A 21,943-nucleotide genomic window follows, 5' to 3' on the forward strand; every position below is an offset into this window, starting at 1 on the left:
GCCATCATGCTCTTCTTTTCACATGAAAGAAAGAAATAGGGGGTAGGCCTGGCTGGGGATGATTGAAATCCCTCAAAGAGTGTTTTGCCTTCTGGCTGCATCAAGGGCAGCATGGCTGTGTCTAGACTTACAGAAGTCTTCAGTGAAGCCTTCAGAATCAAATTTGCCAGCTGTCCATGCTACCTAACTGCTGAAGTGCCTTCGGGTGGACAAGCTGTTACACCTGGGGTGAAAGCTCAGGTGCATCCCCTCAGCATAGTTTTAATGTAAAGAGTGTAGAGCTGTCTTGCTTTGAAGCCTAATTTGATGTAACATCTCTGTCATCCACAGAAGTATTACAAAACATGAATAAAACTAGAGCACAAAGGTGTAAATATAAATGTCTTTGTTGGTTTATTGTTCTTTGTATGTAACAAGCTTTATTGTACAACTTAGACAACTTTAAAATGGAAAATGGTTAAAAATGTTTACAAAAAAGCATGTTCTTAGAAAATTATGCTAGCAAAAACATTGGGAGGAGGGAAGCAAAAAAAAAATCTTCAGTTCAGTGTGCAAACATTTTATAAAAATAGAAATACTAACTCTACAGGTAGCATTTCATGATAAATTATTTAAATAGCATATCTACACAGTTATGTGATTAACTATTACAATGGCAATGAGAAAAATAATTTATAAAAATACAAGCAATGGTATACAAGATGACAGGAAAAAAATATAACACAACATTAGAAATTGTATTTGACATTTTTTTTTTCCGATGCTATTTCCTTACTGGGAATACATTTTCTGCAGAGAAATTTTGACTATGTACAGCATTAACTTTTTAGTACTACAGTAGCTTTAAAGTTTGTTAGACACTTGAACTCTGCTTAATCCAAAGGTTTTTTCTCAGTCACACAACAATGAGGTAATATTTGTACGTAAAACTTTCACTGTGTTCATTTCTTCTTTTTTGAAAAGACAAGGAAATATGATAGGTATAAGGATGCTGCTCCTTCTGTTGGGGAAAACAGTCTTTTAATGTACACCAAGCCCTCTCCCTCTTTTGCAAGGAGCATCCTGAAATTCTGTCTAGTCCGTGAAGAATTCCTTCTGTTGTAGCTGCACATCACTAGTTACAGTAATTAGTGTGCAGCGGCACTAATAGCCAGTTGGAATGGTTACTGATTGCGGTCATTGTGCCTCTCTGTGCCATCTCCTCAGGGCAAGTATTGTAGTTTTGTGTCAGGCCCACTGACCAGTGCTAAAGCCCTGCAGACATTTCCCAGCACTAAATAACCACTAAGATGGTAAATGGCATTCCCTCATCTCTAGCACAGGAACTGCTACCAGCTAAAGGGACTTGAGTTTTAGCACAACAGTTGCCTGCTAGGCTACCAACTGCCTTGCACAAAGAAAGGAAAAGCCAACATTGAGCTCAGACTGAGAAAAACAAACATCCCATTCCTCACCCTGCCACTTTTCCCTGCACCTCAAAGTCATTATGGGAAAATTGCTCTTTGTAACAAATACATCACCACTATCTGTTCCAGACAAGATTTTTTTTCTCAACTAAAACCCCTCTAGTTTCAATATAGAACAGAGTTAATAAATAATCTGTATTTACAATCTTAGTCGTGAAGACTTGTAACAATGATTAGGTGGATAGTCTTGACGCATTTCTTGTTGTTTTAATCAATAATCTCTCAGTCATTATAACATCAAGGATAGGTAAAAATAAATATTTTGCAATTTCAGTATTTATATCTACAGGCCCCTTCCCCTTCCCTCCAAAGAAGTGAGGGGTTTAAAGCATCTCTGGCATGTAGAAAAGGAATGTTTTCATTACTATTATTTTTGTGCCTTTTTAACCATAAAAGGTAAAGCACATGCTGGTTTCCTAAAGGACAGCACAGTGCTAGCTGAGATGGCAGTGCTTTCTGGCACCATATCTGAAAGAAAACATTTAAAGGTAAGAAAGATCTGCATCTAATCAGGAAAAAACAGAATCTAATTTTAAAACCCAGTTCTCCCAAAGCTGGTGTGATCCAGTGTGCCAGTTTTTATCTGCTTTCCCCCTCCCACCATGGAAATCAGCTTTAGAATATCTGTTTTGTCCTGTGTAATAGAGCAGCTGATCTAGCTCACCACAAATAGAGTAAAAAGGCTGTGTTTTCCTCTGAAAGATATGACATAAAATGATGATCATTTCTCCAAGCTAAATGGATGTAAACCAAGGTAGCACAGCCCTCATTAAAAAAATTCCTCTCCCCTATAAAGAAAAGAAGACTTGGAGTTCACCCTCCCACCCAAAAACCCTTTTCCCCCACACAATGAAAGGTCTTCAGTTTAAGTAGTCCACAGCACATCCAAAGATGTTCTTTTTACAAAATGCTACTCCATGGGACCTCCAGTTAGAGGCAGTGACACTGCACTGTGATAAACAGCAAACAAATGTCTTTCCTACTGAAAGAAGTGTGCTTGTTCAGTGAAGACAATTCTCATTTGCAAGACACATTTGTTTCCTTCCACTTCAGCAGAGGTCAGATACCAAGTATATTCTCACTTTCATTCTCTCAAAAGCATTCTCTTGAGGCAGATCATGTGTTTTGAGTCCACATTTACACAGAAAGAAGAAAGGAAGGAATAATATAATGGTCCCAGGATTTGTAAGGCTAAATGTTTCAGAAGGTGCAATACCAGCATTTTTAAATAGTCTCTGGATCCAGTAACCTTGTGATTACGGATCTGTGAAAAAGAAAAATAAGATATTTAAGTATTTGTGTATTATGCTTGATTACATCTAAGATATTAATCCTTAGAGACATTTGTAAAGAACATATTGTTAGAGAAAACTGAAAGTGCTTATGTACTTTCTTGAGTTAGACTTCAGAATCTAGTCTATGTAACCATTACATAATGAAGTCACAATTTAAGATGACTAGGGCACCTGGAACTAGTCATATTCACTTATCTCCACTGAACTGCAAGAGTGCAATATATGGACAACCTACTTTGCTTGCTTTTAAGCAAATCAGTTTTTTTACATGTCAGACACTACTCTTGCTTGCTAAAAATCAATATTTTGCATTTTCACCTTGGACTTTGTCAGCTGTATTGATTTATTCTAGTCAGCACTTTAAAAGGAGATTCAAGATATATTTCATATCTGGAACTTAACATGGATTTCTGATACTTTGAAATAACAGGATAGAAATATACTTAGATTTTTTACATTTAAACTTTTAACTGTAAGGAGTTCATCCAGAAGATGCCCTGTTTCTGCCTATAGAACTCACTTTAGATCAAGTCATGAAAGATCCATGGGTGATCTTTCCCTTGTAGCTCTTATTTCTTGATCCAGTCTGTTTTTCTTGGGAGCAGCTTTCTTGAACCAATTCATTTATATAGGATCTCTTAAATACAATGTCTTCCTTACCTCTGCATTCATATTTAAGATCCGAGAAGAACACCATTTCTTGAGAGAAGACAAATAATCCTAGCCGGCCACCAGCATAGGTTTTGTCATAGATCGGTCCTGAGTCTGCCATGATTTTCTTCCCTTCGTACATTACAACCCTATAAAGAGGCAATAGGTCAGCCATCTATGACAAGCTGCTGTTAGGTTCATCTTTACAGTCATCTGCTTTCCTTGTGATAATTACTCAAGATAAGAGGATGATGCTCACCTGATGTAACCAGTCTTTGGTCTATGGCTGAGGCGCCATCTGTATGCAGTGAAATCTTTCCAGCCTATGTGACGAGGGTCATGCCACAGAGTTCTCACCTACAAAAGAGTATTTTTTTATTAACCAAAGGCCTGAGATAACATAGCCATTATTTTGACATGAAGGTGCCTTGATAATCATCATTATGACTAGTAAAGGCTTAAAGTAAGTCATTAGGCTCTGTAATGGGTTCCTCTGAAATCAACTGCATTTAAATTTACTTTTAAATATGTTAATAGGAGACTACTCCACAATTCCAGAAACAATTGATTCACTGCTGCTGGAAAGCCCATCTGCAGCATACAATCCTGTTAATTTTTTACAATGTTTTGTATGATTGGGGATAGTTACAAGATTATTGGTCTTTGTCAAGAATGCTGTGCCATTCTGATCAGCACATACAGACCCCCTGCGTCTAACTTGTTGGAAGAACAGCCTGCCTTACAGTGCAGAATAGTAGGTTATTAAAGCACCACTCTTACCTGGCCAGGAGTGTTTCCTGTGTGCCACAGAGCATTACGAAGGTGTTCTCCTGGACCAGTGGTGGAATTCACAACTTTGATGGAGAGACCTGAGTAGCCTTGAGCTTTGGTTGGTGTGGAGTCCCAGTAAGACTGGGTGATCTGCTTCCACATGACAACATAGAAACGACTGCTAGATTGGTAGCCAAATACAAAGCCTGCATAATCATCATCCCTTTCTGTATTGATGAAGAAGGTGCCACTGAAGTCCACAGCATTGAATTCATCAAAACCTATGGGGGCATTAAAGAAGAAAGTTTTAGGCACTGCTCTTCTGCAGTTCTTAACTCCTTAATAGTTTCTCAAGTTCCTCCCCCCCCCCAAAAAAAAACCAACAACAGTGTAATGCCTGTTAAGAGTTAAAATTTTCCCCTTACCAACTGCAAGGCCAGGGTCACAGTTGACTGTCTGAACCAGTTCTTTACCCTGGTGACGAACAACCCAGTTTGGATCATTTTGGGATGTTCCTTTGGGATCCAGGGGAATCATCTGAAATCTTCGGAAATCAGTCTCACTAATGTCCACATTTTCAGGGCAGATATCGTCAATGTCTGGCACACTGTCTTGGTCAAAGTCATCTTTGCAAGCATCTCCACGTCCATCACCTGCAGGTCACAAGTCATTTCACCATTATATGACCATTGTTGTTTGCTTCCAAGTCTTGCAACTTGGAGTTGAAATCTTAATTGCAGATCTCTAACTGCCCAGGTGGCCAACACACTATAGAAGCCACAACAGCTACTGTGTAAATGCCCTTTCCCTCCAGTTTGATAGCAACTTATTCCTAATTTGGATACATGGTCATTTTTACATTGCTTCTTACTCCTGAGGAGCACTATAACAGCAGTACAGACATTCTGTCTTTTTGTTACTTGGAAGTTTTGTCCAACCTTAAATAGTGTGAAAAAAATACAGCATCAATCTATTGGAAGATGCTCTTAAAGTGTTACTATGATACTGGCCATCTTACCATCAGAATCAGCTTGGTCAGGGTTGGCAACCAATCTGCAGTTATCTTTGTCATCAGGGATACCATCATTGTCATCATCATGGTCACAGGCATCACCTTTTCCATCCTTGTCATGGTCAGCTTGATTGGCATTGGGCACATAGGGGCAGTTATCAAGATTATTTTGATGGCCATCTTCATCTATGTCCTGGTTGTTGTCACACTGATCACCTATGCGGTCAGAATCAGTGTCTTCCTAAGAAAGGGAAAAAAAAAATAAAGAAATGTTTAGGAGATGAGTACATGCAGTAGTCTCACAGATTGTCACTAGAGTTACTTTTCAGAAAATACCTAGCAGCTGTTTGAACTGTGAGGGCATGTTATTTGATAAAGGCACCATTTGACAGATTAATGAGAATGATTTGTGACAAGTCAAATTTAAGCTGTAACTTGTTGTTTAAATAATTTCTACAGTACACAACACTATTTGTTTAGAATAGCAGTCTTCTGTTTAAATAGTGCAAGTCCCCTACCTGGTCAGGATTGTGTTCCAGTGGACAGTTATCACACTGATCTCCAACACCATCCAAGTCTGTATCCCTCTGGTCTACATTGTAGACATATTGGCAGTTGTCCATTTCATTAAGGACCCCTGCAAAATTAAGGAGAGTGCATTCATGTAAGTCAGACATCTAAATGCTGCAGAGAACTATATAAAGCCACTGCACACTTCTTGATATATTTTTGAAAGCATTTTGAGCAGCATTTGAAAGCTTTGAAACTTGACTCATCACTAGCTCTGCCACACACTTCTGTTCCTACTGCCTGCAAGAGTAGAGTTAGATTCTAACTGTGCCAAAAATATGTATATTTCAAAGCAAATTTCCATTAGCCATAACTTACTTCAGTAGTCTTTATGTCCTGAAACCACCAGAGAAGAACTTTTGTGTGTTCAGGGATGAAATTTTGGTAGGAAATCAGTGGTACATTTCGTACCTTTGATCAATCTGTGATTAGAAAACCATCTAAAGGAGTGATTAGAGGCCACCTACCATCTCCATCAATATCCACCGCACATGCATCTCCTTCTCCATTGTTGTCAGTGTCAGTTTGATCAGGGTTGTGATTGTAAGGGCAGTTATCACAGCGGTCACCAACATCATCCCTGTCATAGTCATACTGCTGTGGGTTGTAGATGAATGGACAGTTGTCCTGCAAGAGCAAGAAAGAAGTCAAGCTTTAAAAAGAGTCAAATTAAAGCTTTAACCAGATTCTGCTTATATTTGTACTGCTATACAAAAGGAGAAATGAAAGGCAAGGAAACAGTTAATGCTTCTATCTCAAAACACCCTGTCACTTGCATGAGTGTAGGAATGGCTGAATAAAAATGAAGATTCACTTCCAAAGCTCAGCCAGCTGCAGAAAGTTTGTCTCCATAGTTATGCATCTCTAAAGGTTTCTAGGATAGCTGTCAGTGCCAGCAATGTCCTATGGTCCTCTCAAGATTAAGGTCAGAAGCTAGACCCCAGCCTTAGGAAGGGGAATGGGAAAGCTACATTCTCAAAGGCTGTTCTTTTGTGTTGTCTTACCCGGTCATCAGGAATACCATCATCATCATCATCATTGTCACAGGCATCACCAATCCCATCCTTATCATAGTCTTCCTGCCCCGAGTTGGGCAGATTAGGGCAGTTATCCTAGAAAGGAGAAAGTACACAGGTGTATTTACTCCTGGCATGACTACAATAGGGATTTTAGCATGTAAGATCTAATCATTAGGCAAAAATCACAATACCTCAGTCAGGTAGGTATTATCTTACTGTAAGTCTCTATTTTAGCTAGTTGCTACTGTGAGGATAAGTCTTAGAAAGCCATAGTTCAAATAATTTTTAAAACAAGGTTTTAGCTGCTTTTGAGAATCTTGCCCTCTTTTTCTTCCCCTGGAGACAGATACCTGTCAGAGCAAAGCTGATATAGGTATAGCCTAAACTAGAGTCTTCCTAGAACATTTATAACAAACTTTTATAATTGTGTCAGGCTTCATTTTTTCCCCATATTGCAGGAATATCTAAACCAACAAAAGCCTCCTAGCAATATCTTGACAATGGTATCCTTACACAGAGGGGTATTTTACCAGTTTTATTTGCAGAGAGGATAATTTAATAGCTCTAACTAGAGACTTACTTTATACCTCACACCTAACATATTTTGTGTATTTCTCAGACAGGCAGGCTGTTATAACAGTAGATGGGAAAACAGGATAAACTTACCTTTTTACAGTGGTAAGTGGCATTGGCAACACAAACAAGGTTCTCATTTGGCCATCCATCCAAGTCAGTATCTTCTCCACAGATTATGCCATTGCCAGCATAGCCTGGTTTACATTCACAGCGATACATGGGGTCACTGAAGTGGCCAAGGTAATTGCATTTGGCATTCTTGTTGCAGTCATGTGTTCCATCTGTGCATGGATTACGTGGCTTGCAGACCTAGAAGACAACACAGAAATTAAATCCACTGGAAACATCTTTTTATCCCTTATTTTTCCTCAGAGATTCAAATAAAACATGGAGAATGCATGCTTGTTATGATCAGCCATCCTTCAATCAGAAAAAAAAAGCTTTATACATTACTTTCTTCCACTCCAACTCCAGTAGCAGTTTTAGCACTAATCGTTATTTTTCTTGTTCAAACCTTATTTATTTTCAAATAGAACCAAGCACTAAAATATCTCCAAGGTGCATATTCATAGAATCATTTAGGTTGGAAAAGACCTTCAAGATCATCGAGTCCAACCATCATCCATGCCCACTAAACCATGTTCTGGAGTACCTCGTCTATGCGCTTCTTGAATACCACCAGGGATGGTGACTCAACCACTTCCCTGGGCAGCCTGTTCCAATGTCTGACAACCCTCCCAGTAAAGAAGTTTTTCCTAATATCCAACCTAAATCTCCCTTGCCACAACTTGAGGCCATTTCCTCTCATCCTATCACCAGCCACCTGACAGAAGAGACCAGCACCCACCTCGCTACAACCCCCCTTCATACAGTTGTAGAGCGATAAGGTCTCCCCTCAGCCTCCTTTTCGCCAGACTAAACAGCCCCAGCTCCCTCACCTGCTCCTCATAAGACTTGTGCTCCAGGCCCCTCACCAACTTGGTTGCCCTTCTCTGGACACGCTCCAGCACCTCACTGTCTTTCCTGTAGCGAGGGGCCCAAAACTGAACACTACTCCAGGTGCGGCCTCACCAGTGCTGAGTACAGGGGAACAATCACCTCCCTGCTCCTGCTGGCCACACTATTTCTGATACAGGCCAGGATGCCATTGGCATGAGTGAATACTCATTAAATTACTCTCCTAAAATTATGTATAACATCTGAACCCTCCATGGCTGAGGACACCAATTTTTGAAACTCATTTTGAACTCCAGTAGAAACTGCTTAATCCTTCTCTCTGTTCACAGAGGATGGCATTTTATTAAATATACCAAGTCCTTCTTCCCTGAAATGCATAGCTGCTTTCTGTTGTTTACAAACTTTGTGAGATTTCATAACCCAGAACAGTTCTCAAGTTGACAATACCTGTTTGTTAGCCATGGCATCCTCAACACTGTGACCAAATGGCTGTGTCCCAGTGAAACGTGGTGGACAAGGCAGACAGTTGTACCCAGGTTCAGTATTCTCACACCTGTGCACTCCATTGAAGACAAAGCAAGCATCAGGAACCTCTTTGCACTGAAAGACAAGTTTGAGATAGAGAAGAACAATAATTAGCATTATAAAACACCAGGATTTTATTCTTCCTTCCCATTTTCTTTCACTCCCTTTCAAGGAGCAAACTCTAGTCTTCTTACCTCATCAATGTCTTGGCAGTGGACACCATCACCATGGTAGCCAGCAGGACAGGCACCACACTTCCAGGAACCATCAGGGGAGCTGGTACATGTAGTCCCCGCAAAGCAGGGATTAGACAGACACCCATCTGAGAAACAAATGAGAAAGTGTTAAGATGAGGGACACTTACCATGCTGCTGCAATACTGTATTTGGCCGATATGCTGGTTTAGAACTCTAGCACTTGTGTTTTACAGACTTACGTCAAATTTTTTAATCAGTATTTTCAGTATTGTCCACAACCTTCAGATGTTTGTGGGAAAATGGATACTCACCAATTGGACAGTCCTGTTTGTTGCAGACCTGAGTCCCTCTAGCTTCACCTATGCAAGTCTTCCCACCATACTGAGGCTCAGGATTATTGCAGAGACGGCTACGTTTTTGAAGTCCTCCTCCACATGTCACTGTGCAAGCATCCCATGGAGACCATGGTCCCCAGCTGCCATTAACTAAAGGGAGATAGAAGTTAGAAGACATGTATAGCTTTAAATTCAGTGGTACACCTAGTTTCTACCTGACTTAGACAATTACTTTTATAGTGACAGCACTTCAGCCATCAGTGACAGAATTAATGGACTCCATGGAAGAGCCATAGAAAACAGTTTACTTTCAGATGAAACCAAACTGTTTAGATAAAACTAACCTGTGAGGTTTTACCTAGCCCACCTCTAAATTTAAAGAGAGATTACTAGAACTAGATTATATAGCAGTCTACTCAGGAAGTTCATTTTTAAGCTACTGAACAGTAGTTACTGTCTGGACACACTTACTTGGGCAAGGATCTTTCTGGCAGGATTTGTTTTCTCTTGCCTCACCCTCACAAGGTTTGCCATTCAGCTGTGGTACTGGAGAGTTGCAGAGACGAATTCTTGTGATGATGCCCGTGCCACAAGTGACAGAACATGATGACCATGGTGACCAGTGACTCCAGCCACCATCCTGTTTAACTACAAGAGGGAGATGTCTGTTGTTAATAGTTCCTGAAGAACAGACTTCAGCTGCACAACACCTAGGACATAGCCAGTACCAGAACTGTACCAAAGACTCCATATATATTGGATACCCTCAGCACCATCACAGATCAAATTGTTTTGTCACTAGAGAAATTGCATAACTAATCTGGCCTCAAATTTTGTCCTGGGAGCAGTGCCCAAACATGCTTATTTGCTGCATTAACTACCTGCTCCCTTTACCCAATTAATTTAAGTCCTTAAAGCTAAAAGCCAATGCTCCATCCCAGTGACAATGCTACATGGTGATCTTTGCTGTTAACATTAAGCCAATAAAAGCAGCCTGTGTTTTATTACCAGTGTGAGTAGATTAAGTACTTACATCTCTTATCGCACTCCTGAAGGTGGCAAGTCCGAGTCTGTACAGAAGACCCTTCACAGCGGTTATTGAGACTGTCACAGGATCGCCCTCTCTGCTGAATCCCATTCCCACAGGTCACAGAACATGAAGTCCATTCAGACCAAGGAGACCATCCATCATCTGCATAGTCGCTAGCTGCAGAGGGATACAGCTCTGTTACAGCTCTGAATAAGACTCCAGGTATGTGTTTTTCCATAGTCTTTTCTTCCACCCATCTCTCCACAAAAGAAGGACACAACTGTCCTCAAAAGCCACATGCATCTTCCTTTCTTGTACAAGATAAAGGCCATGAACTCAAATGTTTCAATGCTCACATGCATTGCTTAAGTGATTAACCTCAAAGAGGCATCATGCTAACCTTACTCCAGAGGTGCAAGGTTATATCCAGTTGCAGTATACTTAAGAGCAGCATGTGTCTAGCTAGATGAAGCCAACTGTTATAGAAGTGTGAAGGTATTAAGTACTTACGCCAGCACCGGGGGCAGCACTCCCCATCAGGCACAGTGGCATTGGAACAAGGCATGAGAGGACAGGACACTTTCCGGCATATAGTGGCAGAGTTCTATAAAGAATTGAGAGAACTGCAATAAGCAAGTTGAATATAAACAATGTTTGGAGTCTGGTTAAGTGATAAAGAGATCTTTTCTGCAGCACGTAAAAGGACTCAATAGCACATCTAAAGCAGAGACCCTTGTGTTTAGAGCTAATGCACCACTGGTATTTTTAGTCAAACTTCATCTCGTTCCCATTCTCACCCATTATTTTTCAGCCAAGAGCAGAAGTATTTTGGTTTTGCAGAGGTTGATCAAGAGTAGCTACCAGATGCTGGCTAGAGTAAGAGACTATCACGTGATACTCAAGTGTAAGGTCAGACTTTAAGGGAATGAAATAAGAATGAGAAGCCAACTTTCTTTTCAGTTAATATGGATTTAAGCTGATTATATGGTAAAGATAAAATGAGTTTAGTGGACTCTGCTCAAGAACCATGAGATCTATAACTTACACTTAGAGGTCTTTGATCTTTAAGCCAAGTGGGCAGGGTAAGGACACCCACCTCCAATCTCAATGAGAGCTAAAGAGCAGCCTGTAGTTTTGCTTCTTGAAGGTAGCAGCTTGGTCAGAAGAATGCTCTCATGATTACTATTTTAATCTCCCCAAGCAAATGACTACATTAAGGCAATTACAGCCAACATTGAGTAAGAGGGTTGGTAGGAAAGAGGCAAATGCAGAAGTCACAGTATCATTTGCTGACTACAAGACAAAAGATGTAGAGGCCTATTGAAGCAGATGCAGAACTTGGTGAGATGCCTTGGATTGCACATGTACAAACACTCAGCCTTTCGTTTCTAAACTGTGGCAGGCAAGTTAACGCACTCTTTGGTAGACTGGTACTCCAAGATGCTTTTGCTAAGCTAAGGTATACTTACAGTTAGAGGGAGCAAGCAAAGAGTTTCTTTAAACTCTGAAACTATGTTTTGGTGTACTTTTACAACATTCCGCAGAAGCGGAACACAAAGCATAAATATCTTGCCAGGTGATCCTGGGGTTTAAACAGCTAAACTGAAATCTGGAAGGGATTGCTGTTCCATATAATCTGTAACAGCTAATAGGACACAGCTAGAAGCATTTGTTAGAAGAAAAAAACCCGTAAGTTTAAGAGCCTTCACTGAGTACTAGAATGTCTTTCCCTACTGAGCCAGCAGGAGGTTCAGTGAGGACAGAAGGTGGATCTAAAGCATTCCAGGGAGCAAAGCTGACAGTACTATCAACTTGTTCTATTGATGCTGACTTTTAGTTTACTCATGGACTTACATAAAGAATACAGGCATCCCCCAAATTAAGGAACTAGAAGTGTGTCAACAGCTATATCAGAGTGACATTTTGTATAGTTTTCTAAAATACTGCTGTTGTAACACTGTATGAAAGCTGCCTTTATACCAGGGATCTAGTAGGATGAAATAAACTGAATAATTCTCTGGCTACTGTAGTATGCCCAGTTCTGTGTAGGATTCACTTTCTAACAAAGAATGTCATTTTAGAAATAGCTGTTAATTTCAACTCATGAATTTATATACAGAGGATTTATGAATGTGAGGAATCTTACCTGGCAGGTACATTCAGTGCAGCTGTCAATAGTCCACTCCTCTTTATTTTTGTGCAAGATTCCATTATGAATGCATACTCCAGGAGTGATCTGGACCACTTTGGCAATGAGTTCGTTTTCTTCAGTCTTGGGGGAGGCAGGGAAGTGAAGCAGAGGGAAGGTATTTAGAAGTTAATACAGAAAACAGCCTTTTCCACAAAAGTCATAGAGTAAAGTTACTACTGTTTATCCAAGCTCTCAAAGGGCAGGTTATAATTCATTCACTAAGTGCCAGTTAATGAAAGGTACCATGAATTTAACCAACACTCACCACTTTGCGAACTCTGTCTTGAAGTGTTGTAACCATGGACCGGAGCCCTTGCAGTTCCACAAACATATTTGTTAGCTCATCACAGGAAAAACCACAGACTGCTTGGATGTCCTTTGTTTTATGACCAATATAATTAGTGCGGATAGCTGGGCTGGAACCATTGATGGGGTTGTCCAAAGTAATGATCACACTAGTGGCTAAAAGACAAAAACACACATAAGGTAAATGCATTTTTTACCATGTACATTTATCGTTCCAGGGTAACACCTGCTAAACAGCTGCCACCAGGTTCATTAGGGTGCCTGCAGAAATATAATCTTATTTCTTATGCAACATGGATTTGCATGTCAGCATACTTCTGAGTTCTGTTTCAACTTGTCTTTCCAACGTAATGAGGAATCTTATTTTTAATAGGTCATTGGATTCAGAAGATTGCAAACTTACAGCTGGAGCAGCCTTTGTTCCTCAGGATAGTTTCCAGAGTGGTTCCAAACACAAACCGCACATTCTGCAGCAGTCCCTGTGGGCAGAGGAAGAATTACAGCTACTTGCAGCGACTGCAAGGGAAAGTACAACTTCTGTGGAGAGAGCCTGTAGGCACTGAAGGTGACGCAAGATCATTATGAGTAATTTCATGACAGACAGATGGCGAAGTGAAGCACGTTGCTTTATTCTCCTTAATGATAACAAGCCCTGCTTCCTAACATTCTCATCCTTGACCACAAGGACCTGGCAACTCTTCAAGCAGGAAGGAAAAAAAACCCCACAAATTTCTGAATCTCATAAGAAGCTGAGCAACGAAGCTACAACTACCTGTTTGGAAGCTTCAGTGCTTTCTTATTGCTGCAGCAAGTTCTATCCCTGCAAATCTAATGCTTCACCCTTCAAACTCCATTGTTAAAGTTTAGTAGATTTAGAGGTCGTCCATATCAGGTGTACACAAACTAGTCAGCGGTGGAACCCTTTCTCCCTATTAGCCAAGTCTTTGTAGTTATTTAGGCTGGTTAAGTAGCTAATGCACCTTCAAGGCCGATGACTGAAAATACTAGGCAAAAACATAAGTGAAAGTCTTACCTGGAAGTTGTCATTGACTCCCCCTTTGGCAATACGGAGCCTGGCACTGCTGGCCAGGTCCCTAGTGAAGATGTTCTGGATGGGGATGTCCAGTTCAGCATTCTCCATTTTCTCACACCCCACATACAGCTGAGCCCGGTCCTCCTGCACAAACAGGGTGATATTCTTCCAGTGTCCTGTAGCTAGCAAGGCATCCTCTACTGACACTAATTGCTGCTTGCCATCACCAGAAAGGCTCAGGTCCAGGGTGCCTGCCTTGCCATTTGATACTAGACTGAAGACATGACCAGAGCCATCTTTCTGTTCCACAGACAGCAGCGTGCCTCTACTCTTCTTGGCTTGCCGGAGAGTGGCCAGGAGGATGAAGCCCTTCTCAGCATGGATGGCATCTAGTAAGTCTTGAAACTTGGAGTCAGGGACAGCAGGGATGCGACTGGCATCTTCAATGCGGTAAGCAGGGCTGGAGGATTCTGGTCCCTTCACCAGGTGCACCCCAGGTGCCCGGCGCCCAGCTCCCTTTCGAATGAAGCCAATGAGTTCAAAGAGATCGAAGACGCTGTTATCATCGCTCCTAGACTCTGCAGAGAGATCAGAACAAGCATCATGAGCAAGGGACAAGAAGAGGCTGAGTAGGTACATATCTCCCAGGATTGCTTAACATAGTGGCTCGTGGCACGTATTGTGCGAGGTACAGCACCTCACGCTAGAGCACAGACAGTAGCTCTGATGGTACGGCAGTCCCACGCGGAGCTGCTGCGCAGCAGTGCATGTGCATTCTTGTACAGGAGCCAGTCGGCACAGGAATGCCAGGTACCTGCTGACTGACACACAGAGGTAGCAGCCGTTCCGGCACCTCAGACTCTAGCAGAGGAGAAACAGACAGCAGAAGCCCAGACTGCAGTATTCCTATGCTAGGATGCAGCAAAGTCAGCTTGCTTAGTCTGGCTGGCTGACAACAAGCCTGATAGCAGCTTCTCTATAGCACCATGACAGCAGCTACTGCCCCGTTCCTTCTTCAGGCAGTTCCTACATCATGTTGCCCCTCTCCTCTGCCCAGCGCAGAGGTGGACAAGCCATGCACTCAAGTCCCGGAGTCTCTGCGTTTGTGTTTCTGAAGGTTATAGAAATTCCCACACCAGAGAAAAGTTTCCTGTTCCCAACTAGCTGATGCTCAGGTTAAAAAGTTTCTGTTCATTGCTCTACCGAGCACAACTCCAGCTCCCTGCAGAGACACCAAGAAGTGGTGGGTTTTTTGGTTCCTTCCCCCCTCCCACCTCTTCCCTGACAGCTCCGCGTACCAGCACCGACCAGCTCTTACCTGCAGTGCGCCTGGCCTCCGAGACGCCGAGCATGAGGAGGAGGAGGAAGAGAACAGCCGTCGGCCCCATGGCAGAGGTCTGCCTCTGAACCAGCCTGCGGGCAGGCACAAGGAAGGAGGTCACCGCGCTGCCGTCGCACCCAGGACCCACCGCCCAGCGGCTCCCCAGAGGCGGGGAGGCTGCGCAGCGGGAGGCAGCGGGGACGGGGCAGGTGCCCGCCGCTGCCGCCCTCGGAGGGAACAGCGAGCGCGGCGGGAGCCGCTTCAGCACTTACCTCCGGGGAGAGCGATCCGGGCGGGCGGCTCCGGCCTCCCGCACCTCCGAGTACCGGCGACTAGTATCCTCGGGCAGCCCTCAACTGTCCCGACGAGGGAGGGACGGCGGGCGAACAGCGGCGCCTCGTCGGGGCGAGCGGAGCGGCGGGTAGCGGGCGAGGAGGAGGGGGGGGGCGGCGGGCGGCGAGATCAGCGCTGCCGGGACACTGCGGGCGCTGGGCGCCGCGCGCGCCTTTAAAGGGTGGCTCGCATTCCTCGGCGCGCGGCGGGCCAATCAGCGGCGGCGGGGCAGGAAGCGGGAGGCGGGAGCCCGGTGGCTCCGCGGCCAGAGACAACTTTCCACAGGGGCTGGGGGGCGGGGACGGGCCCACCGCCGCCGCCGCCGCCGCCGCCGCCGCCGGCCGGGGGAGCGGACGGGAGGCGCCGCGCCCGGCCGCGCCACTTGGGGGCGCCCCGCGAGCTCGTACGACACTCGTCCTTCAGGGCCGGCCGGGCGCGACGCCGCCGGCTCCCCGTCGCCTTCTCCGCCAGCAGCGGGGAGCCGCGGCGAGGCCGTCGGGGGCCCTCGTCCCCCCGAACCTGCGGTGAACCGTGTCCGGCACCCGATCGCCGCCGCTGCGCGCCTGTCCCGCTGCCCGCCCGGCGTCCCGTCCCGTCCCGTCCCGTCCCGTCCCTGCCCTCCGGCCCCTCGGGTCCCGGCCGCTCGCACTGCCCTCGGCCCCGCGCCGAGGGGTGAGGGTGTCCTGGCCCGGCGGTGCCCGCCAGCCAGCCGTAGCTGAAGGAGGGGCGCCTGAGGGGGCGGCAGCCCGCCGCAGGTGCCTGCCGGCGGCCCGGCTGGGCCGTGGGGCAGAGGTGTGCCTGAGCGCCGCTACCTCCGGCTGTTTTGAGACACTCAAGGAAAGCAGTCTTCACTGCGTTAACTTAATTCGCTTAATGGAAAGCTTCTCTTCCTGGCCACTGGTCGCAATACGCAGCACACGGGACACTGGGTCCGCAGAAGGGGGGGAAACGTAAATTCTCGTTCGCTCTTTCTGCCCACCCTTGGAAAGGACGCGGGCCAGGCCGTGTGGGGGAACCGAGGCCAACGATGGCGGGGGAGGAAGGCAGGCTGGAGGGACGGGGGAGCCTGGCGCCTTCTCCTTCCCGCTCCGCTTCTCCTTGCCACTGGAGAAGAGTGCATGGGAATGACCCCAGGTTAACGACTTCGCTTAAGGAATGAAATGACTAACGCTGTACTGCAGCTGAGAATCTCCCGTAGCGGCTTTGTTTAATGAACAAAATGACTAACGCTACTTCAGCCAAGAATTTCTCACGTAATCCGGATTTCAGGTAAGAGGAAAGCTTTTAAAGGTTAAAAAGGCAGGTTCTCTACATCATGTCATACGTGCTCTGTATGACCGAAAGTGATTTGAGTGTGTGAAACAGCTCTGAAGTAATCGAATTCCAAAAATGGTTAATTCCTCTGCATTCCCCGGCCTTTGTATGCTTGGCATGTGCTTCTGTGGAAAGCTGAGTGTCAGTGAACGAGAAGGATCCCGTCAGGCAATTGCGTGTGTGGTGAGGGAAAATTGGAGTGAGCTTGGCAACCCTGAGCAGTGACTGAGTTGGACTTTGAACTGAACTGTGTAAAACGCATCAGGCAATCAGACTGGCTAATGTGTCAGGAGGCATTACTGCTCTACAGATTATCCCAGGAAATGCCTTCAGAAATTCTTGACCCAAAGAATGAGATAGCTGCAGAATTGTGTATATTAGGATAAAGCCAAAATGATTGCCTGCCCTTTTAACTTAAGAGATAGAGTATACCATCTGAAGTAGGCCTCTTTATTGCATAATGATTCATAGAAGAAAAACCTCAAGTGTCTCGAGATAAAAAACTGAGAGAGAAGAGAGATGATGGTGATGGTGAGAGCCCCACCGGGAAAAAAAAAATCAGCAAGAGAGAGAGCAAGAAAGAGGCACTGACTGCTCCTACCTGGACACAGTTAACTGACAGGTAGTTGTAATTCTTAGTGGTCAGCCCACTAAGCCTCTGTATATACCAGTGAGTTTCTCTGATGGATTGTCTCATGGAAGTCAAAGGGGCTGCTGCTCATGTGAGCTTGTGTCTTGGAGCCTGGGGTGTTATGATCAAGCTTTTCTTCATGTGGCAGTAAGTCAAGCCGAGGTTAGATTTGAAAGGCAGTGAGAGAAGCTCAAAAGTGGTTTTACATTAAGTGAGGAGATGGGGGCCAGCAACCAGAAACCGCCTCCTTCAAAATGAAAAATAATGTCCAAAATTTATCTCTTATTTCATCCAAAAGTGTGCGGATGAATCTGTAATCTTTTGTCAGAATATTCCTTGATGGGTATCGTGAGATTTTGTAATTTGGACCCATCTTTAAATTTTAAAGAATGCCTTTAAAACACTAATTCAACTTTGAACTATCTGATTACACCAGAAATACACCACAATGATTGAGGTAAAAATCTGACCCATAATTTCAGCACATCCTACACTTCTAGGTTCAAATTCTTACCACAGTGTGTAAACCTAGCTTTGTTGACTTCTGTGGAGCTAATACCAATTTACACCCTTATAGCTGATGCTGGAATTTGACACTTAGCTCTGCTCTAGTAGGCAAGAGATGACCGACTTGTTTAAACACTTTTAGTGGAATTTACGTGTTGTCATTTGGATGTGTTCAAGAATGTGAGCTCTGTTAAAACTGGTAGCCAGGTCTTGGGAGTGCATGGATGTTTTATGTGATTAAGCCATTGTTCACTCTCTTGCCATGAATCCTGGAGTCACATCCTTTTCCTTACTTTCTTTGGAGTTCAGGGTCCTTTTATATTTTCTTTGAATATTCACTGCAGAATATATTTACAAGTCCAAAGCTTCTTAGTATTGCTTAATTTGAGACTGTAAAAAAAAGTAGTTGGAAAAAAGTAATGGATATACAGTAAGTATTTGGGAGAACATTGATAATGGTTTCACTCCTGTGAGTGTAAATGTAATCTCACTTCATTGCAGTCATTGGCTCAGACTTAGTTAATATGTTTATGCTACCCTCAGAATTTGAATAATTAATTTCTTTTTCAGTACCCTTCATTTAATTGGTGATATACGCAGAATTAATTTGGACTTTTGCGGTTATTGTACACAGAATAATCTTACTGCATAAAGCCTTCAGTGAAAAATGTCAGAGGTTTTTATAAATTCTATTGACTTGAACAGATTAATTTTCAGTGTGAGGAGCGGGACCAAAGTATTGATAAGAGTATGGTTTGTGAAGTGCCAATGTTGGAAAAAAATCTGAGGAAATGTAGAGCTGGATCTTCAACTTGTCTGAGCTCTGTAATAGTTCACATTTTATACTAGTAGAGATTATTTTGCTCTCTTCTTGCAGTCAGTATCCTCCTCCTCAGCAGAAAGCTGAAGAGCAAAGTGAATGATGCGCTATCATATCATATCATATCATATCATATCACATCATATCATATCACAGAGTGTTTCACGTCCATAAGCATAATGGTAAAGTATAAGGAAGAACAGCAGATCTGCTATCATAACAATATGCAAATTTAAAAAAAAGACTCAATCAGTGTGGTTTCAAGTATGGTTTGATTCTAGGGCAAACTACAAAGAAATACAAAGTTGCTATAATAGAAGTGAACTTTTCTTTGGATAAGACCTTCTGTCTAGAATCTCTTTATAATGTTATCCCTTAGCACACAAAAAGACATTTTTTTTTTCATTTGAAGTTACATAAATAGAAAAAGGAATCTTAATAACCTATGCTGAGCCTGTAATTTAGGGGTAATAGGACAGACAATGTACATTGAAATGATGCTACTGAAATGCATGGTATTAAAACAATTCACACCAGTTTATCTGATATGTTTCAGTCACATAGAAGGAAAGCTTTAAAAATATACAATATACCTTTTTATAAAGGTATAAAGTATATGAATATAAACATGTAAATATATAAAATATCAACTTCATGGCACAGCATTGAAGATACAGACAGTTGGGTTGTTTATTATTATTATTATCATTTTACAATTTAGCAAAGATCTAAAAAGTTTTTATGATGCACAAAATTCTTTTGGCTTGTTTTTGGTGGAATTCATTTTGCCTACTAGCTGAAAGGTAGACTTTCAGTGCAGGTTTGCTGCTTATGTCCTTCCTCTGTTAAATAGAGTCTTCAGAAGATCTCATTTATTTTAGGATGATATGAATCCCCTCCTAAAGGTGCTCTGTGTTTCCTAAAGAAACAGCTAACTAGTTTAGTTTTAGTGGCTAAAGTCAGATGAGAAGGATCTCACCATTTACAACTTTCTGTGGCATATCCTCTGTTGGCGTTTATTGTGCTATCAGTAAGGAAGCTAACGGTGAGCTCCCAGAGGAGATAGATACCTGCTGGAGCGGTGCAGATTTGAATGCAGGGCATGACCCTTCCCTTCTGGGGTGGAATCCAGAACATCATTGGTTGGCATATCTGTGTCATATCTGTGAAAGAGTCACTCTACATAAATTACAGTTAAAAAATGTGTTGGTACATATGTGCTTGACAAGGATACCCTGCTCATCAGTGTTCTTTCTTTGCAGGCATATTCACTATGCAAACCACAGCTGTAAGCTGCCTGCATACACAAATTAGATTGGATATTTTTTGTCTTTGAAGTTCTTGCATCAAATGCAGACCTGTTCCCATATCAAAAAATGTGTGGGAAATCGCAATGTCTGATTAATGGATAGCTAGCTTATTGAGCTGAGCCTTAACCCCTTAATAAACAGAGATATTTGTAGCTGAATTTCTTCTGAATTACAATGGGTGCCCAGCACATTTGTTTACTGTTAGTCAGATTTTGGGGTTGGCAAAAGCATACTCTAGTTTGATGAGAAGAATATGCTTTAAAGGAATTAACTGTAGTGATAGGATTTTCTTACTGGAGTTGCATACAGTTTTGTACTACTGAAGTGCCAGATAAAAAGTGAAGCAATTCAATAATTTTTAAGCCTTTTTTTCCCTAGAAGGGAAAAGCATTTCTTTTTAAAAAATAGTTAGAATTTGCAGTATGAAGCAAAAAATATCCCCCCACTCTATTCCTGAAACTAAAAACGTTTACTGTACTTCAAAGTTCAAGTGGGTTTCCTTTGTCTATGAAGGAATAAAGAGGAAAAAAACTAGTATTCCCTATCAAAAGGCTTTTTCATGTACTTCCTTTGTCAGCAGTGGATCAAAGGTAACCTTAGATATAGGCACCTAGTCTCTGCCTCAGTAAAGTATTTCTAGTCAGTGAATCATTAGAGCATGTATTCAAATTCAAGCGCATGGTAGTTTCCCTGGTTTTCATTAGAATTCAGAGCATACTTGTGGACATGCATTTTCAAATGTTTTACTCAGCAGAGGTGAGCATAAGTACATATGTTTGTACATCTATATACTGGGACCTTTGATCCCATGAAGTGAATGAAAGCTGCTCATTTGCATCCCTTAGCAGTCTGTGTCCCAGTGTGTTTTTGTGTGTTGTAAACAAGCAGCTGCAGAGCTTATATTCCTCTCAAGATAATCACAGATGAAGTAAAAAGGAGACTTAAGTTTATGTTCACCTATCAAACAGAGCATCTCTCATCTCCAGCATTAACTTCATATTACACAATCGGGCAAGATTCAGTGATACACAAGACAGAACATACACATTTTACCACAACATGAAACCACATTTGAACAGAATGCCATATCATATACAAACCTTTACTCTGTCCTTTTCTTCTTTTAATTAGGCAGAAGCAATCAATTATTCAGAGGTCCAATAGAGCACTCTTAATAATGCCATTACTTAATATTGCATAGTATGTTAATAATGCCATTACTTAATATTGCATAATGCATAGTATCTTTTAAGCATCAGGGAAAAAGGCATTGAAAGATCTGTGCAATACATAGCTGGGTGTTGCTGGCAGCCATGTGGTAGAGAAAGTGAATAACATGTATATTAAAAAAGGACTGTGCTGTCATTACACAACTTGACAGATACGCATTTAAAATAACTAAGAGAAGCGATGAATAAACAGTAGCGTGCTCCTGAGAAGGAAGATTAACTTTGTGCTAGGACGCGATGTGCCTGGGAGTTTCTTAAAGGCCAATTTCTTAAAATGTAGCATCTAGAAGGGACTGAAATATAAAATGAAAAGCCTGTATTGTAATTTCCAAAGTCCTCTCCATGTTATCACAACATATGTAGCTGCCTGTTTTTTTCTACTTTCATGAACACTGATAGAGCATCCTATATTACAGTTTATCTGTGTTACGCACTTGGTCTAGATTAACAAGATAAGGCAAATGCTGAACTTCACTGTTGAGCTGTAAAATAAAAAGTACTGGCATTTAGTCATTCCCTTATTCTGCACAAGTGTTTGCAGCAG

General features: G+C 42.6%; 1 protein-coding gene and 1 long non-coding RNA gene across 2 annotated transcripts in view; one reads left to right on the plus strand and one right to left on the minus strand.

The window, feature by feature from the left end:
• Positions 1–370: 370 nt before the first annotated feature.
• Positions 371–15,678, minus strand: THBS1 (thrombospondin 1). Its single transcript, XM_052782453.1, has 22 exons — positions 15,528–15,678; positions 15,253–15,347; positions 13,935–14,512; positions 13,305–13,380; positions 12,861–13,057; positions 12,551–12,676; positions 10,915–11,008; positions 10,408–10,581; positions 9,846–10,022; positions 9,351–9,524; positions 9,037–9,164; positions 8,765–8,917; positions 7,451–7,669; positions 6,770–6,877; positions 6,233–6,392; positions 5,714–5,832; positions 5,202–5,436; positions 4,609–4,836; positions 4,193–4,464; positions 3,672–3,769; positions 3,422–3,561; positions 371–2,730 (listed from the first exon to the last, which is right to left on the minus strand). Exons 2-22 carry the CDS (start codon positions 15,320–15,322, stop codon positions 2,723–2,725), a joined length of 3,534 nt encoding a protein of 1,177 aa, XP_052638413.1. The 5' UTR covers positions 15,323–15,347; positions 15,528–15,678; the 3' UTR covers positions 371–2,722.
• Positions 15,679–16,578: 900 nt separating this feature from the next.
• LOC128139691 (uncharacterized) overlaps positions 16,579–21,943 on the plus strand; it is a 249,408-nt gene continuing 244,043 nt past the window's right edge. The window contains exon 1 of the long non-coding RNA XR_008234469.1: positions 16,579–16,857. This is a non-coding gene — a long non-coding RNA (uncharacterized LOC128139691). The remainder of the gene's footprint in view (positions 16,858–21,943) is intronic.

This window comes from Harpia harpyja, chromosome 3 (genome assembly GCF_026419915.1).
Source record: "Harpia harpyja isolate bHarHar1 chromosome 3, bHarHar1 primary haplotype, whole genome shotgun sequence".
Classification (NCBI taxonomy): domain Eukaryota; kingdom Metazoa; phylum Chordata; class Aves; order Accipitriformes; family Accipitridae; genus Harpia; species Harpia harpyja.